The 19,621-nt window shown below is 44.4% G+C and overlaps 1 protein-coding gene across 2 annotated transcripts in view; it reads left to right on the top strand.

The window, feature by feature from the left end:
* FANCB (FA complementation group B) overlaps positions 1-19,621 on the top strand; it is a 56,546-nt gene that overhangs the window by 24,925 nt on the left and 12,000 nt on the right. The window contains exons 4-7 of one of the 2 annotated variants that reach the window (XM_073565235.1): positions 11,277-11,357; positions 13,594-13,722; positions 16,199-16,359; positions 18,461-18,909. In XM_073565235.1, coding sequence (XP_073421336.1) covers positions 11,277-11,357; positions 13,594-13,722; positions 16,199-16,359; positions 18,461-18,909 — 820 coding nt within the window. The remainder of the gene's footprint in view (positions 1-11,276; positions 11,358-13,593; positions 13,723-16,198; positions 16,360-18,460; positions 18,910-19,621) is intronic. The other variant, XM_073565240.1, reaches the window with a different exon arrangement.

The following is a 19,621-nucleotide window of genomic DNA, read 5'->3' as shown; positions in this document are numbered from 1 at the left end:
TAGACTTAGGAGTCAAAGATTGGACTGAAGTCCTGAGCTTACAGCTGCTGCTTTATTCATTTCTCATGCTCCACCTTAATTAAAATGTCATTTTTTCTGAACATGACCCTAATCACTAAAAAACAGAGATATTGAAGAAGTGGCATGTCGTGCTGTTCCTGGTATGGTGCCAGGATTTTTTTCTCTTTTTCCAGCCCACTGCCCGGCCGCCTGCGCTGTATGTAGGTGGCAGGCGTACATCAGTTGTTAGGGCTCTTATCTGCAGACACTTTATATATAGTACATTATTGTCTCCTGAGCTTCCTCTCCCCCAGATCTGTCCATGGGCTGCGAGGAGAGATTAACCTTGTATAGGTCCTGCCGTAGGATCTCTGCAGCCATTACAGCTGTCACCTGTGTCATTGCTGGCTTACGGCAAGTAAAGGCACACAGGGTGCAGAAGACACACGGGTGTGATGGCTACTCTGCTAACCAAGTCTAAATTTGCTTGCACGGTTGCAAATTGTACAGCGTTTCCTCCAGGAGACAAAGGCTACTAGAGAAGAAGGAGGAGGAGAGATGTCAGCTTCCACATTCTCTTCTTTTCTAGTGCAGCCCGCCTTGACCTTGAACCGCAGAAATTCTTTAAAAGGTTGTCCGGCTGGTTAATCACTTCCCATCTGAGACATTTTTCACTTTTGGGCTTTTGTTTTTCCGCTCTTTGTTTTTTTCAGTGACATGAGTGATGACATGTTTTTTTTTTTTTTGCAGGCCAAGCTGTACATTTTAATGTCTCCATTCACTTCAACACATTGTTTTTTGGATTCCGTTTTTATGCCCATCTGCGGTAAAAATGATTTGACTTTATGTCTCTGAAGATGCAAAACTTCCAAATTTTTTATTTAAAAAAGAAAAATTTACTGTTCTGTCTTGTTTTGTTTTGTTTTTTTTTTAAATTTGGCTTATGACAACATTTTCTGCATTCCGTGCGATGGACTTACCCGGCAGGGTGAATTTTTCATTAATATAATTTTGGGACACATATCGGGTTTTGATCTTGTTTTTTTTTTTTTGCCTTTTATGAGTGAAGAAAAAAGGCAGCAGTGTTTTTTTTTTTTTTTTAAACCAGTTATTTTTATTTAGGTTTCAAAAGATTTTAAACAATAAACAGTGGATATCAATATACATGTAACAATTCAGCAGTGTTTACCTGCCCAGGTCTCCGAACGAATGTCCTCTCAGAATGCAGCAAACCCATGTAGTAAAGATGGCGGCAACCCAGGCGCATAATACTGATAAGACAACCACTCAGCCTACCCCTTCATGGAGGGGGTGACTGCTCAGTATATGATTGCACAAAAGCGGCTAGTATAGGGCTCTGTTCACATACAGGTAATGCACAGTGTCTGGCTTACAGCCTTTTAGTGATGCCCATACTATTAGAACAGGCGGAGGGCTGCCCAGCACTATCTAGGTGCATCCCATGTGAATAGACACCACAGTTTGCAAGACCAAAAATGCTGGGCTTGGTTGCACCCTGAAAAATAAAGTGCAGAAAATACATATAAATATATAAGGTATTGGTCGATATTTTTTCCAAGATATGCAAGCTCGCAACCCGTGCCAAGGGTCCTCATTCTTGTGAGTCTTAACACTAAACTGAACAGCAAAGCCACAGAAGAGGACTAAAAATCCTCCAAAAATTCAAGAAATTTATACAGCAGAAAAGGGACAGCAGTGCTTACCTGCCCAGGTCTCAGAATGAATGTGCTCTCAGGATGCAGCAAAGCCATGTAGTAAAGATGGCGGCAACACAGGTGTAAAATACTTTTCTCCAGTCACCTTCCACGACAGCTACATTGGAGGATGTCTTCCCCGCCCTAATAGGGGACAGGAACACAAAGAGGTTAAATACCCCTCCCCTTCCTGCAACCACCAGTGTTTTCCTGTCCCCTATGGGGCATGAAGAGGTCTACGATGGTGCTGCCGTGGCCGGCGATCGGGAGCACCCCACGTCCAGTACCAGCTGGAGATACCTGTCAGATGCCGGGCAGCCGAGGTCGGGGGCCTTGCTCTCCTCCTCCGGTGGCTGCTCCCGTCTCCGCCTGCATGGTGGGACTCGGGACTCTCCCGCCTCTCCTGCGCCTCCTTCGGGGGTAAATCGAGGCGATGATGTGCACGCCGGGGGCCTCCAGATGGCGCCCCGGCTTCCTCCTCCGTGCTGCCAGTTCCTGGGAGCTCACGCTAGCCGGGGGTGGCGTTCCTCCACTTTGGGCATTTCTGGGCTTTCCACTGGGGCGCGCGTCACTTCCGGTCTCTCCCTATGCGTTCCACGGTGGGGCGCGTTACTCCTGGGACCGGCGGTCACATTCTGGGGCGTCCTCATGTGGTTCCCCCTATTGGGCCAAAGAGATGGAGGAGGTGCACAAACAACGCTGGATCCTCAATCTTTCAAGATCCGGGTGAGGAGATCACCAGGTAAGACACCTGTCTGACACTGACTGTAAACGGCATGGATGGTGACAAGCCCTCTCTCTCTGCGTCGGCGGTGCCCAACGTACCCCCTCCTACTGTAAGTAGCAGGCGTCGGCCCTGGCTATCCAGCATTTATTTCCTAAAATATTGTAGCATACCTCTCTCTCTCTAATATGGGGAGAAAAAGTTCTCTGACCCTAAGAGGACCAGCCACAAGCGTAAAATGTGTACTGCCAGACTCCCTTGACATACGGGGAAAGCTCTGCCCATCCTGTACGTAGAGGTCCTTTACGCTGAGCAACCCTCTCCTGGATAGCATCAAATCCCTCATAATACAGGAGGTTCACTCCTCCATGGCTCCCTTCTCCCAGACCGCCTCCCTCTAGGAGGAGGAAGAAAGCTCCGATAGGATCTGACTCAGACTCAGGCGAAATCACTGATTGGGTGGATCAAGGAAATGCCGTAGATATAGTATATCTTGACTTCAGCAAAGCATTTGACAAAGTCTCTCATACAATCCTTATTGAAAAAATGACTAAGTATGGAATGGACAAGGCAACTGTTAGGTGGATTCATAACTGGCTTAGTGATCGGACCCAAAGAGTGGTCGTAAATGGCTGCACATCCAGTTGGAAGAATGTCTCAAGTGGGGTACCACAGGGCTCTGTCCTGGGCCCTGTATATTGTTCAACATCTTTATCAACGATTTAGATGAAGGAATTGAGGGTAAACTGATTAAATTTGCTGATGACACAACGCTAGGAGGGATAGTTAATACTAGAGAAGAGAGAGAGAGGATTCAAAAAGATATAAATAAACTGGAGAAGTGGGCAGCAACTAACAGAATGGTTTTTAACAGGGAAAAATGCAAAGTACTACATCTGGGCAATAAAAATGAAAAAAGCATATAGAGAATGGGAGGAATAGGGCTAAGCAACAGCACCTGTGAAAAAGACTTGGGTATACTAATAGATCACAGACTGAATATGAGTCAACAGTGTGATGCAGCAGCAAAAAAGGCAAATGCAATTCTAGGATGTATTAACAGAAGCATACAGTCTAGATCACGTGAAGTCATTATTTCCCTCTACTCCTCTTTGGTCAGACCTCATCTGGAATATTGAGTCCAGTTTTGGGCACCACATTTTAAAAAAAACATCAACAAACTGGAGCAAGTTCAGAAAAGAGAGACCAGAATGGTGACCGGTCTGCAAACCCTGTCTTATGAGGAAAGGTTGCAGGATTTGGGAATGTTTAGTTTGCAAAAGAGAAGACTGAGAGGAGACTTAATAGCTGTCTACAAATATCTAAAGGGCTGTCACATTGTAGAAGGATCAACTTTATTCTCATTTGCACAAGGAAAGACTAGAAGCAATGGGATGAAACTGAATGGGAGGAGACACAGATTAGATATTAGAAAAAACTTTTTGACAGTTAGAGTGATCAATGAGTGGAACAGGCTGCCACGAGAAGTGGTGAGTTCTCCTTCAATGGAAGTAATCAAACAGAGGCTGGACAGACATCTGACTGGGATGATTTAGCGAATCCTGCTTTGAGCAGGGGGTTGGACCAGATGGCCCAGGAGGTCCCTTCCAACTCTACGATTCTATGATTCTATGAAATTCAGTCCTTGGATTCAGAGGACGCTCGGGAGATTGAGGGTTCCTCTTCCACGTCCACCCTTTAACCAGGGAACAAAAAATATCACTTGGTTCCGAGAATATGGGTGAGCTAATCAGTATGGTTAAGAGCACCATAGGGGTGGAGGAGGAAGAAGTTAAATACAGATGTTGGGCTGAAGCCCAAAGAAGGTGTCCTGTACACGAGAACGTACAGAATATGATCCTCCATGAAAGGAAGCCTCCCTGGGAAAAAAAAAGCCTATCCCTTTGAGGACTCCTCTCAGCTCAAAGATCCAGTGGATCAAGAGAAAAAAAAAATTTTTGAGAGCTTATCAAGGAAGTCCTGGGACACCTCTGCAAATCTGCTAGAAGCTTATATAGCTTCCACATGCCCTGTCTCTATGATTAAGCACAGACTCAGTGCACCTCAGGGGAAAAGATACCCGACTCCCTACTGCAGAAAGCAACGAGGTTCCTAGCTGATGCTTCCGCTAGCGGTCGCTAAACAACTTGGGACCAGGACGCAAGACCAGCCTGTAATTCACAGGTCTCGGGTAATTCTTTAATGCACCGACTCTTCTAGGCTGAGTGTGACTGCTCTCGTCAGGTCCAGGTAGCTGCAAAAGCGGCCGTCCTTTCTAACTCCTCTAGAGGAGTGCCCTGGTTAAAATCCAAAGGGAGGCGACTTGTCTCCAAATGGTGCGCCATCCCCTTCCAGGGCCACTATGTGTTCAAGCCTGTCCTGGATAACATCCTGGACAAGGCTTCGGACAAAAGAATCTCTTCCGAACATAGAAATCCTAGGAGACGGATTTTTCGTCCCTCCCTTGACCAAACCTCTGTTAACAGCTATTCTAAGCTGCATTTGCATGCCCTCGTCAGATCACAGCCGCTAAGCAGCTTGAGGCTGGGCGAGTACCAGTATGAGAGACTTGCTGGGAATCCCTGGTCCTGTTGACATACTCAGGAAGAGTATAGGGGGGCAAGGGCAGGAATATCCTTGTCCCTAACCATCAACAGACCCCATATAAGCAATGACGCACGGTTGGGGGTCGTCTCTTGCTCTTTTTTCACCCGCTGGCAGTCCATCTCCACAAATCAGTGGGTCCACCGTACCATACGAGATGGACTAAAAATTGGGTTAGAGAGTCCTTCCCCGTAATGCTTAGGGGTAACCTCCCTACAGCCTCCACACCTTCAGGTCTCCTTACCAAAAGATCTGCTTCGGTAGAACGCGCGGGTGCCAAAGCGGGAGAAGGACAAGGCCATTACGCACGTCCCTTCCTGGTGACGAAGCCATTAGAGGAAAAAACGAACCATCATAAACCTGAAGCCATTAAACGAATTGGTCCTGTACAGGCAATTCAAAATGGAGTCAATCAGGGGGGTAGTGGCAACAGTAGATCTGAAGGGTGCATATTACCATGTGCCAATCCATCCAACCATGTATCTCTCCAAGATCATGGCGGAAGCAGTGATTTTCATCCGGCGCCAGGGGATAGGCGTTATCCCATATCTGGACGACTTCCTCCTCACTGTACCATATATCTCCTGTCAGAAGATGGACGTAGAAAAGACCCCGGGGATATTAAGATCCCTGGGTTGGATACCGAACCTGGTCTATCCCTCCACGAGAAGGAAGCTTCTGGGAGTTCTCTCGGACTCAAGGGGAAAGACATCCTTCCTACCTAAAGTTTGTCAGGTCGACCTTGTCCACAAAAGAACCTGGTTCAGGGACCAGCGGGCACCGACCCTCAGAGTCAATGTATGCTCTAGGATCTCATGACCACATGCACCCAGGCGGTGTCTTGGGCTCAGGCCCAAACCCAAATTCTGCAAAGCCACGTGCTTTTACATTCCAGGATCCGCCTGGCCTACGCGGCGACAAATTCCATTGTCCAGAAGGATTTCCCTCCCTGGTCAGGTTAAACCCGCCCTGAGGTGGTGGTTGAACTACCGAAATCTTTAGAAGGGAGTCAGCCGGATTCAGCTTCCCCTGAAAACACTCCGCTCAGATGCCAGCCAACGAGGCTGGGGCGCAGTAGTAAAGAGATCCTATTTTCAGGGGCGATGGCTGCTGAGCATCAGCACCAGTTCCTTAAATCTGAGAGAACTGAAGGCGGTAGGAAAAGCGCTAAATAATGTCATCATCGATAATTCATCAATGGGCGGCATGGTGGCTCAGTGGTTAGCACTGCAGCCTTGCAGTCCTGGGGTCCTGGGTTCAAATCCCTCCAAGGACAACATCTGCAAGGAGTTTGTATGTTCTCCCCGTGTTTGTGTGGGTTTCCTCCGGGTACTCCAGTTTCCTCCCACATTCCAAAGACATACTGATAGGGAATCTAGATTGTGAGCCCCATCGAGGACAGTGATGATAATGTGTGCAAACTGTAAAGCGCTGCAGAATATGTTAGCGCTATATAAAAAATAAAGATTATTATAGATTATTAATCCAAGATCGCCACGTTTGCATCTACTCGGACAACATGACCACAGTGGCCTATCTCCATCCAAGAGGGTACGAAATACGCTGGCCTGAAGGCAATAGCAGCAAGGATCCTCTCCTGGTCAGTGCGTCTGAAAGGATCAGACAACACTGAGGCAGATTTCCTCAGTCGAGAAGACGTTCATCCGGAGGAGTGGCGCCTGGACCAGACGGTATTCTTGTCCCTAGCCTCATGATGAGGTGGACCTAGTCGCCAACAGGCAAAATTCGAAGACAGGGGTATTCGTCTCCCTCAACCACACGGACGGAGTGCAAGGAATAGATGCCCTTCGCCAAATGGTGGGATTCCAACCTCGCATACCGATGCAGGCAAAAAACATTTCAGGAAATCCGGACGGACCGAGTTCCCACAATACTAATCGCCCCTCTGTGGCCCGGAAGAAGTTGGTACAGTGCCCTATTGCCATGGCCCAGGAAGACCCTGGCTTCTACCCCAAAAAGAGCGACTTTCTTCACCATGGTCCTCTGCTACACCCGGACATAGGCAAATGGAACCTGACAGCATGGTTATTGAGGCCGAATTCCTAAGAGCCAAATGGCTCTCGGATAGGGTAATCCAAACCCTTCAGGAAAGCCAAAAACCAATAACCAAGGCCATCTATGCCAAGGTCTGGGAAAAGGTTTACGCCTGGTGCTCTCCAGGCACCCCTGATCCCTTCCATCCCAGTGCAGCACAGACCCTAGACGTTTACAAAAGGTCTAGAATAGGGCCTTATCCCCAGCACACTAAAGGTATAAATATCAGCTCTTAGCACCTTTTTTTTTTTTTTTTTTTTTTTTTTTTTTTATATCTTGACCTGGCCAGACATCAAACGATTTTATGGCTTCGGCAGCCAGGATTCGTCCTAAACTCCGCAGTCAGGGGCCTCCTTGGGACCTCAACACCGTGCTCAACACCCTAACCTAAGATGCATTTGAGCCTCTAGATTCCATGACCATGAAAACCTAACCCTTTAACCATCCTCTTCGTCGCAATTACTGCGGCTAGACGTATAGGAGAATTGCAGACCCTGTCAATTCAAGAAGCTTACCTTGCAATCATTACAGATAATATTATCTTGAGATTAGATCACGCCTTTCTACTCAAACTTTCATAGGGATCAGGACATCGTACTGTCCTCATTCGGCCCAAGCTCTTCCAACCCTAAGGAAGAGACCTTCCACACTCGACATTTGCAGAGTGGTCCTGTCTACCGACTATAGAGTGAAGCCTAGCGGATTCACCAGCATTTATTCATCCAGTTCTCAGGACGAAATAAGGGCAAGAAAGTGTCAAAGAACATGATCGCGAATTGGATCACACAATCTATCTGCCTGACCTACGCATCACTGAGGGCACATTCTACCCGTGCGATAGCAACATCATGGGCAGAAAGAGGGAATGCTTCGTCAGAGCGGATATGCAGAACCGCCACCTAGTCATCCATCCACACGTTCACCAGGCGTTACAGGCTAAATTTCAATGGGGATTTAACATTTGGCAGACGAGTGCTGTAGGCCGTGATCCCCCCCCCCTAGAGAAATTAGCTGTTGGTATTACGCCAATGTAGCTGTCGTGGAAGGTGACTGGAGAAAATAGAATTAGACTTACCGTTAATTTGGTTTCTGGGAACCTTCCACGACAGCACTAATTTCCCTCCCTAACTGATATTCTTTTTGGATGATTCCTGCACTTTGGTGGTAACTATTCATACTGGTGTCCAGGAAAACACTGATGGTTGCAGGAAGGGGAGGGGTATTTAACCTCTTTGTGTTCCTGTCCCCTATTAGGGCGAGGAAGTCATCCTCCAATGAAGCTGTCGTGAAAGGTTCCTAGAAACCGGATTACCGGTAAGTCTAATTCTATTTTATGGGTGAAGAGCAACAACCAATTCTATCATCTTGATTTTTGTTTTCTACGGTGTTAATTAATTTGATAGATAATTTTCCATTTCGATAGATATCAAATTTTTCTTTTATTTTGCAAATTTTTTTTTACATTTTGAATTGGGAAAAGGCGGATGGTATGTGCTCTTTTATTTATTTGTTTCTGTTTATCTTTTTTATAGAGTTTAAACTACTGTTCACGTATTTTTTATTAGTCCCTTTTAGGACTTGAACCGATAAATTTAATGATTGCCTATGGTGGCAGCGACTGCTGACTGTTGGTGGGCTCAAGAATGGACCCCAAGATTTGTTAGAACCACTTAAATGTGGTTAAACAACATCAATCAGAGCTAGCCCTGATCGCTGCTGTAGAAGCAGGAGCTGGCACTCACCCTGTATGGAGGGGTCTTATCGGCCATGTGCCTGAGCACTGGCATCATTGCTCCGTACAGCACATTGTTGCTGGTTTGCCAAAGGTACCGAATAGTGATTATTATGGGAGTTTTTTCAGCCCAGCCCATTTATGTCCTTTCTCTCTGCGTTTAGCATCTGGTTGATATAATATATTTTTAAATGGATCCAAGTGGACCCGCTCACTCCCAGTCTATGAGGTTTCTGTTGGTGTTTTGGTAGATTTGACAGCAAACTGTGCTATGCTTGCAGGAAAAAAAACACCAGAACCTCTTACAAAACAGGTTAACCCCCATTTTAAAGGGATATTTTTAAGTCCCCAAGTGAAGTAACCTTTCCGGCGGAGACACACGCCGGTTATAAACGGGTGCCTTATTCATGAAGTATCATGTGCCTCTAAACAATTAGGCATATCTTACTCTGGTGGTGCTTTCATCAAGACCAGCATGCACAATGTCAGTCTTGAAGAGAATCTGTCACCAGCTTCTTGCTACACCATCTGAGAACAGCAAAGTGTAGGGACAGAGACCCTGATTCCAGCCCACTTACTGGGCTGCATGCTGCAATTTTGAGAGTGTGCATGTTTTCTCTGCTGCAGATCTGCCAGTTCTCTGAATGCTGAGTTCTGTATAACCCCACCCACACCACTGATTGGTAACTTTTTGGACACTGTGCTTATGCAGAAAGCTGCCAATCAGTGGTGGGGGCGCCTCTACACAGAGCTCATGAATTTGGAGTACTGCATGGCAACAGGTTTACTTGCCCTCTAATAATATCCTACTGCTAATAAAATAGTGATTTTATGAAACGTACAGTATGTAACCCAGTAAGTGACACATCGCTGGAATCAGGGTCTCTGTCTACATTATGCTGCTCTCAGATTAAATAGCAAAACACCTGGTGGCAGATTCCCTCTAAAGTGACGGTTTCATCCTAAATGGGTAAGAAAAGATCACAATATTGCAAGCCTTTGCCTATAGCACTTGCAAGCGCCGCTCTGAATCTCGCTGATTGACGGATCCTGCCAGCTTCAGTGCACTCCTCAGTGGTTGGAGAGGCAAAGCTTTCTCTGCCTGCAGCGTTGGAGTTCCCCAGTGCTGACCAGTGGCTGCACGATCAGCCATGCCGCTGGTCCAAACTGTCAGTCTTCAGATGCACATTGCTCACAGCCACCCATCATTAGCATGGAGAAAACAGGTAGGGAAGAAAGGGTGTTCTTCTAAAGATTAACTCTTTAAGAAAGCGTTAAATCACAGTATGACTAAAATAAACAGAAGACTACAGATTTATTACATTGTAGGAATCCGGATAAGGTGTTACTTGTTAGCATATAGGGGGATCCAGAGTGCGGACCCTTTCCTCAGTTCCATGAGCTTTATCAGAGCATATTAGCAGAGTTAGTTCATTAGGGACTACCCCTTTCCTTTGATTATTTGTCATATTTGTCACTTTATTCCCAACCGATCAGTTTGGATTGACTGTGGTGTTTGGGAGTTATTTTGCTTTTGCAACCGTGTGCCTGAACCTCATAACCCAGCATCAGCTTGGGTTTATGAGGGATCGCTCTTATGAGACTAATCTGATAGGCCTCTACAAGGAGTTAGTATAGATGTAGGGAAGGTGAACACGGAGGGCCTTGAGAAAGGTACTGTGTCACATTGTGAGGACCGTCAGTCGGACGGCGAGAGTACGAATAAACTTGGACCTGTTGCACCCGGAACCTGCCTCCATCTTGTCTCTGTTTTGTCTCTGCGCGGTATACAGAGGGACCACCCCCCAGCTCGGCCCACCGACCCTACATAGATATAAGATACGGCCATCACCTTTCAGGGCTCATACACAGCATTCTATAATGCTGTAGCTATAGTAGCTTTTAAAAAAGGGCCGGATGATTTCCCCATTATACATAACATTGCAGGTTATAGATAATTTAGTGACAAAATGAACAATTAGTGGAGAAAGGAGGAACTTGATGGTCCGAGGTCTTTTTTCAACCTACGTAACTATAGAATTATGAAAACTATGGAATAATATTAATAATCTTTATTTTTATATAGCGCTAACATATTCCGCAGCACTTTACAGTTTGAGCACATTATCATCACTGTCTCCAATGGGGCTCACAATCTAGATTCCCTATCAGTATGTCTTTGGAAGGTGGGAGGAAACCGGAGTACCTGGAGGAAACCCACGCAAACACGGGAGAACATACAAACTCCTTGCAGATGTTGCCCTTGGTGGGATTCGAACCCAGGACTCCAGCGCTGCAGTGCTATCCACTGAGCCACCGTGCTGCCCTGGAATTGTGTCTATCAACCATAAAACTATTAAACATTTAATTAATTTATGAATATACTGTATTTTTTGATCATATTTTTATATAATTGCTTAATACACACTATTGTGCTTTATTTCAGGCTGACCACGCAGATGTTGATGTCGTTGGGTTTCAGGAAAATCATTTTCTCATGTTGCAGACACTGGAAGCCAGATTGCAGGTTTACTTTGAATAAAGACGCTTTGTTATGTTACTGAATAGTAGAACATGAAAGAATCCTGACCATAAGTGAAAGGGGTGTTCCCAGCTCCACGATCCTATCCCAAAGTGTATTACGTGTAATTATAGTAATATTAGCAAATACCTCCAATTAGAAATGTAGTATAGTTCTTCTGATTTGCTATGTCACTTATCCCATGTACAGGGCATTGCAGTAGCTTAGGTACCCATGGTTATGACCACTTATATAGTGTTAGTTAGTTGTTAGTGGTCATAACCATGGGAACCTAAGCTACTGCAATGCCCTGTACATGGGGTAAGTGACATAGCGAATCAGAAGAACTTTACTACATTTGTAATTGGAGGGATTTGCTAATATTATTATTATTATTACACTTACAACATTTTGGAATAAGATCTTGGAGATGGGAATACCCCTTTAAATCCACTATTTATCTATTTCAGATTCCCATCAGTCGTATTTGCAGGGCTCCAGACAGTGACGGTGGCCATACCACTTATTATCACTCATCATTATTTTAATCCTTTACATCACTGAATTAGCCTGAAACAGATGTTATTTTTTTACTGCATCAATCATTTGCTTATTAAAGGGGCTAAAAGGCAGTGGACACCTTTGACATGGAAAAATGATGTTTACATATGTTAGTGGTTACCTTTGCTTGAAAAAATTATGCTGTCTTATTCTGCAATTTTTATTCATTTTCAGACCCCTTGATATGCAGTTTGCAACCTGATCCAAGTTCCAAATTTTTCTCATGTGGGAGTGTCTCTTCCAGTAATATAGGCTGGATATGAAGTCTGTGTATCCAGAATGCTTCTGCCGTCATTAGCTCATATATCATCACTGCTTCTACCCTACACTTATTTTTCCTTCATGTGCTGTCTTCCTTGTCTAGAGTCTGTGTTTTTTCTGCCCTCCCAGACACTTTAGATGGTTTATGCCCTCTCCACAATTAAGCAATCTGTATACAACCCTCTTCCTCTGCCAGCTGCTGTCTTTAAGGTGCATTAAGACGTCTGTACAAATTGATCCGCGGTGCACGGACTGGCCATGGGTCTCCCAACCAAAACTTGACAGCTTCATAGGAATATATGAAGCTGCCACACTCTGGTCGGGAGACCTGCGGCCAGTCTGTACATTGCGGTCTAATCTCTGATCGATTTGTACGGACATCTGAATGCGCCCCCAACACCGAAGGAAGGGAGTAGTAACCAGGAGCAGGTGCTCTGTCAGCCCAATATCTGTTTTGTCAGACCACTGAGATAGATTAAGTGCTAAGGTTGCATTCACGTGTGATAAAAGTCTGTGCTGCCCATTTTTTTTTTCCGAGAGCACAGACCCCCTGTGTATGTCCTTTTGTGTTCCTCCCAATCGGATCAGAATAGGACACACTCTGAGTTTCATGCCTCTTATCCTCGGATCTGTTATTTTAATGGATGATGAATAAATCCATTTAACTTAATTGGTTTGTGTGCCATCCCATAAAAATTCAGACATATCATACGGATTTATGACTGCACCCTTGCGACACTCTGCAACAAATAATTTTTGTAATGACGACTAGAAAATTACTTAATTTTTCATTCAACGAGCCAAAAATATGTCTATGTGACGATGTATATAGCTTTTGAGTTAAGTTTTGCAATACACCGACCTGGGTGCCCCCCGATGTAATGAAGTTTTGTCCATAGTGGTGCAGTCCCAGTCTGTAATGCCAGGACTAGTGGTGCAGGAATAATAGAAATGAAGTTTTTTTTTTTTTTTCTACGTTTTTTTCAGCCTGGAAAACACTTTAAAACATTAAGAGTTAAAAAGAAACTATACTTTTTTTCCAAACTTTTTTTTTAATATTTTTCAGACCCCCCACTGATCACTCAAAAGACTACTGAGAAGTGCGCAGCTCCGGGATTCGAGAGCGCATAGAGCATAGTACAGATGTTATATACTCGGTGTCTTGGGTATTTTTCCTGATATATTATCAGATTACAATGTTTTTATTTCAGTTAGTTCTTAGCAATCCCCTCCATTATAATCTGGTGTTCAGAGATCCTGTAACGTAGATTCTATTCCTTTCTTATCGTAGAATGACTCCCGAAAATCGGAAAATAGTTATTGATCATAAGTAAGATTGAAACCTGAGGACGCAGTCCACGGAGTGAATGGTGATGGATGGTAATCGCTCGGCTCACCTTGTATTCTGTGCCACTTACAGGCTAATTTACATTCACTTGAAGAGCTGCAGCGCCACATACAAGTCCAAGATCGAGTGCTGGAATCATCCTGCGATGCATTAGTGCACATGTCTCTGGGCCTGGAGACGCCTGTCCGCTCCGCAGGGAAGGTACAGTGACACCTTATGATCTTTTGGGAGGTGCAAGATGTAGATAAATGGTAAAAACACACATAAGGGTGTGTGCACACAGTAAGAATCTGCTGCAGTTTTGGTCATGTTTTTTCCATGCAGTTTTGTTCCAAAACCTGAAGCATTTCCTAGTACTAGGTACGCGTTGATTATTTTTTCTTTTGTTATTTTTTTATTTATTTATTTTTTTCCTTGTCAGTTTTTACAGTGTTTTTACAGTGCTTTTCATAGAATCATAGAATATCAGAGTTGGAAGGGACTTCCTGGGCCATCTTGTCCAACCCTCTGCTCAATGCAGGATTCATTAAAGCATCTCAGACAGATGTCTCTCCAGCCTCTGTTTGAAGACTTCCATTGAAGGAGAACTCACCACCTCTCGTGGCAGTCTGTTCCACTCATTGATTATCCTCACTGTCTAAAAGTTTTTGCCAATTTCAATGCATGGGGAAAAGCACAAATAAAAGAGGAGAGAGATGAGAGAAGAGAGAGAGCTTGATTTTTGCCGCTCCAGGAACGGCATTTCATGGTTAAAATTCTTCCCGGAGTAAGGCTATGTGCCCACGTAGTGTTTTTAAACGCTCAGGAAACTGGTTCTCCTTCCAAGAAAAACGCGTGTTTTTTCCCTTGCGTTTTTGATGCGTTTTTTTCGCGCGTCTTCTGGACTATAGGAAATAGCCAAAAACGCAGACCTAAGCAGAAATTAATGAACATGCTGCGTTTTTTACCGCTAAGCGTTTCCTTAGCGGTAAAAAACGCATCCATTGGCACAAAAAGGCCAAAATGCATTTAAATGAATGGGATGCTTCTTTTAAGCGTTTTTGATGCGGTCTGACCCCGAAAAACGCATCAAAAACGTTTAAAAAAACGCTACGTGGGCACACAGCCTAAAGCTCCCGGGCATGCGCACTTCAAAATAGCGGACCGCCAAAGAAAAAAAACGTTGCATGGTCCGTCTCATCCGCCCGGGAGACGCTAAAATCTTGGTGTGGAAGGGACGACCGTCGGTCAAGACCCGCCACTAATGTAAGTGTATGGGGGAAAAAAACAGATCCGCCCCTTTTTTGGCGGTTCCGTTTTTTTCAAAAATTGGCGGATTTATACTGACGTCAAAAAACGGAAGTGTGAAACAGGCCTAAGAGGAGTAAAGCGTCAGTGAATTAGCAGAGGATTGACACAAGTTTAGTTACTCATCTTCTTTTCTTGGACAGGAAAGGAAGAACTGGTTCCAAAATGTCAGTGTGCTAATCCTTATTCCTTAGGGACGTGCACGTTAAGATGCTAATCAGCTGATTGCAGGCATCTTAGAGATGGTATATATTCGACTTGTCAATCACAGGTTCGTGTTGCGAATGCCTTTGCCATTACAGGGCTGTACAATTTAAATATACAAATTGCCTCTCCACGGGCCTATCAAGTCTAAAGGTCAATATCGAGCCTTTAACAAGCCTTGTCACAGGATAAAAGCCAAACCAGTCTCAGTTGGCAGACACATGTTTCTGGGAGTTGCCCCTCATCAGTGCAAAGCATGAAGTCTGTTTTGGCATTATAAGAGGCCACTTATTGGGGTCTAAAGGGTAATTTTTCTCCTTGTGGAGAGTGACACGAAGATGTTTAGGCCATGCAATAATCCTCTGGGAAATTAAATATGCAAATTGCCTCTTCAGAGAGAATAGAACTCTAGTCAAACCTATCACCTTTGTACTGAGAAGGGGCAACACCCCGAAACATGTGTCCTCAAATTTGAGATTCTGGTTTAGCTTTTATCCGGAGTCATGTGACAAGGCTTGTTAAAGGGTCAGTATTGACTTTTAGGATTGCCACTTCCAATAGGTGGCACCAGAGTCCAAGTCTTTTTCTTCTGTGAAGAGACAGTTTGTATAATTAATTTCCCAGAGGAGCATTGCATGGCTTATAAGTCTCCTTACCCTGGTATGTCAGGCATGTCAGTCTCCATAAGGAGAAACTTTACCCCTTAGTACAATTTAATTACAAAAGGCCTTGACTAAAATATCCTACTTTTTACATCTATAGCTCCGGTTCAAACCAATACATCTCCATGATAACCAACTACACCCAATATTCTATGTAGTCTGACCCTGCAGACATACTCCTATCTGTCTCCTATTTCCTACTAACAGCAAACATTCTGTAGGTTACCAAAAAGTAGAGGACTATTAGAATAAGTGCAACTGCAGGATCGGACTACAGAGTGTTTTCTGTATCCATGGAAATACAAAGGTCTGCAGAAGACTTTGTAGACCTAAAATGGAAGAATATTTTTAAACAAGAGTATTTGCAGTGTATCTTAGCTTTTTATTTTAGGTGCATTTCATCAAGCTAAAAATGTTTTACAAATCTTTTTTTTTTTTACAATGGATATTATCAGCTTTTATTGTGCCTTACAAATGTGTTGATAGTATTCATGAATTACAATCTGACTTTTTTTTTGTTAAAGGAAGGCCTTGTGTCGCTGTTTGATGAAGATGTAGAATATTGTCCTCCTGCTGCAGATAAGTCTCCTCCTGTCAGCTCAGAACAGCTGGTTGAGACAATATGGTATCGTGTTGCTGATGATTTATTAGTGGTGGGTGTGAAGCTGAAATCCTCAATTCTAGAGTAAGTTATCAATTTAGATTGTTTTCTTCAGCACATTACTTATTTAAAGATGACAAAAGATTAGACATGATGACACATAATTATATTCCTGTGTGTATGTACATACAATAGAAAGTAATCAATTCCAATTAGTAAGCAATAGTGTATCCATCACTTCAGCTAAAAAAAACTCTTTTAAATGGAACCTGTCATGTCAAAAAACGCTATTAACCTAAAGATATGGGGTTAACCTGCAGGTTAGTCATGTTACCAACCTACGCACTGAAAGCTCGGCTGCTGGGAGGAAGTGAATTTTATTTCTCCAGGCGTCCTCCAGCTTTCAGTCATAGATGTGCCGCAGGTGCAGCTTCACCCACCACTCAGTACATAGTGAGCAGCGGCTGTAACCATGCCTCGGCACTGACTGACAGTCGGCTCTGTAATGCCTCAGTGCTGAGCCTTCTGTCAGTCATTGCCGGGGTGCGGTTTTAGCCGCAGCTCACTATGTACTGAGCAGTGACTGAAGCCACACCGGCTGTTCCTCTGTGATTGAAAGCCAGAGGCTGTCGGGAGGAATAAAGTTAATTTCCTCCAGGCAGCCGGGCTTTCAGAATGGTGGCTGCACAGGTTCAGAACACTTTTAAGCTGCGATTAGCCACATATCTTATGGTTAATAGCATTTTTTGGCGTGACAGGTTCCCTTTAAAGTGTAACTGTCATTGTATAACAGTTCTTGTATATTACAGTCACTGTACAGTGTTGCTGACTGGTAGAGGTCTAGCTCCTGAGAGCTCCACAGATCAGTCAAAACACCTCTCTGAAATGCTGAGCTCATGAGCCGTTCACACAGAGCGGTGTATAGGGTCAATAATAAGTGTATGTGTCCTGACGCTGCCCAGTGAGCGTGAATGTACAGACCATAGATTTACTATTGAGCCCACACACAGCTCTGTGCATGGAGATCATGCTGGAGATGCGCACTTCAGAACGTCAGACAGTTTTCACGGATCCATTGGGGTCTCAGGACCTAGACCCCCGCTGATAAGCGACACTTTACAATTGGCTGTAGTACATAAAAACTTTGATAAAATGACAGTTACACTTTAAGGCTTTGGTCACACTTGTTGTTTTTTTTTTTCCTTTCTATTGGGTTCAGTTCTCTATAAAATGCAAAAATAGTGTAGTCTTCAGTGTTATATTTTCCCATCAAGAATAGCATACTTCCAAAGGGAAGTCAGTAGATCACAATATACATGAATGGGATCTGTCAGAGTGTGTTGGAAAACAGATCCTTCATAGCTGTCTTGGCTGTATGAAGGGAAACTTAAGATGCCGGTGTGAACGGAGCCTTGTGGTATTGTGCAGGCATACCTTCCAGCCCCATCCGGCATCAGATCTGAAGGGCTGCCGCTGCAGGTTGGATTGGGCACCGGTCTCATTAATTAGAATATACCCCATGCAGGATAGCTGCAACGACCAATCAAATATAAAGGGACACTATGTTATTGAATGACGCACGTGTTAGATTATTGTACATAAAGTCATGGTGCAGTTAGACGGGCCGATAATCAGCGATAATCTGCCAGCGATCACCCGACAAATAAGCAAAATGTTTCTCTCTCATTCATACACAAGGCAGTAAGCGAGTGCCGATTGACTTGTATGTCATAGATCAGCCCTCGATGGGGTGTATGAAGGGCTGGGATCGGCACGTCAGAATGCACCGTTGGTACGTTTCGGTTATACATTGTTTTTAAGCCCTTCTGCTGTGCTAAAGATTGAAAATTAAATGTTTAGCTCTAATATTCAGAAATCTAGCACAGTCGAATCCCGATAATCCGTAATCCGTGCCTGTAGAGGATCTGCCGGAGACCCTCAGAGTAGTTTTTTGTTCATCCAGCATTTTACTGTTTTCTAAATCATAAGATGCCAGAGAAAAAAAAAAATTGAAGAGATCCAAAGTGCCCAGGACACTGCGTTCTCCCTACGTCCCTGTCATCCTTGGTGCTTGCTGGATTTTCCTTGTGTCAGTAAATTCTGCTTGTTGACGTGCGTCCTTCATGTCGGGAGATGTAAGCTTGATATAAGCTTGTTTACAGCGCTCTTCTGCTGTTCTTCACAGATCGCTGAGTGACATCGGCTTATCCCTTATAATGGATGGAGAAGGCGCTTCACCCTCCCCAGTCACCAAGTGTCAAACTAATGTGCTAAGATTGGCCTTCAGCTCTTCCCAAGATTCACGTACGACCTGCCACACAGAACCCACGGCAAAGAAACAAAGGCTCGACTCCCACAGCAAGGACACCCTTCCAGGGAATTGCTGGCAGAGACCCTGCCCTCCGTCCCATCAGTACGATTTGGAGCGCACAGTCACTGCTGTCACCGAGCTGTCTCCGCTGCTGGCACGTAATAACGCTGCTTGTGCCGTGCTGCTGCACGCCAGGAGGAAAACACAACCTGACTGTTTACTTACAAGCGAGACGCTGATTGTGCCATGTGGGAGCATTTCCTTAAGGCTTGAAGATGTTTTAAAAGGAAAACATACAATAAATGTATTTGAACACTGTCAAGGTAAATTTATAAGATTCAAGAGAAAACATCTCTAAATTATTCAGCAGCGCTAAGGCACAAAGGCTTCCTGGGCTTACTATTCACAAGGTTCAGCGAGAACTCTGAAAAGTTTTCACTTGAATTTTAAATGGAGGAAAAAATGCAATTTGGATGAAATGTAAACAGCAAGTTGGCTCAGTTGGTAGCAACAGTGGCTCAGTGGTTAGCACGGTGACCCTTGTGTATACCGAGTCCTGAGCCTTCATCTGACAAGGATGGCTTCTGAAGGAAGTTTGCATGTCTTACCCCACCCATCCTACCAACCAGCAGAATTTTTTCACAAGGTACTCTAGTTTCCTCTCACAATTAAAATGGAAATTGAGAAAAAGAACACTGGAGTTACCTTTTACAGTTGGCTGAGCTACAGCCAGCACCTTCCTGTGTAACTCAGCTTGCATCTACCGATTATGCTGCAGGCTCAGGTCCTGAGCCCGCTTTATACTTAGGGACATGATGTATGACAAAACGGTTTAAGGGGTTGTTCCCCACATATATGTTCAGGAATACGCTGCTGTTACAAGTTCTATTCTATACAGTTCTTTACCTAGGTTACCGTTTACCTCTGCAGTGCACCCAGAGGTGGACAGTTTCCTTGTCAAGGAGCGCAACACTTACAAAGCGCTTTGACATTGAGCCTGGAAGCACTGCTCTGGAGCTGACCTGATTTCTGCAT

The sequence above is a fragment of the Dendrobates tinctorius genome, unplaced genomic scaffold (assembly GCF_039654945.1).
Source record: "Dendrobates tinctorius isolate UK_male_01 unplaced genomic scaffold, ASM3965494v1 ptg000016l, whole genome shotgun sequence".
NCBI classification, from domain to species: domain Eukaryota; kingdom Metazoa; phylum Chordata; class Amphibia; order Anura; family Dendrobatidae; genus Dendrobates; species Dendrobates tinctorius.
The sequence above is the reverse complement of the archived record's forward strand: the minus strand, read 5'-3'. Positions and strand labels throughout refer to the sequence as shown.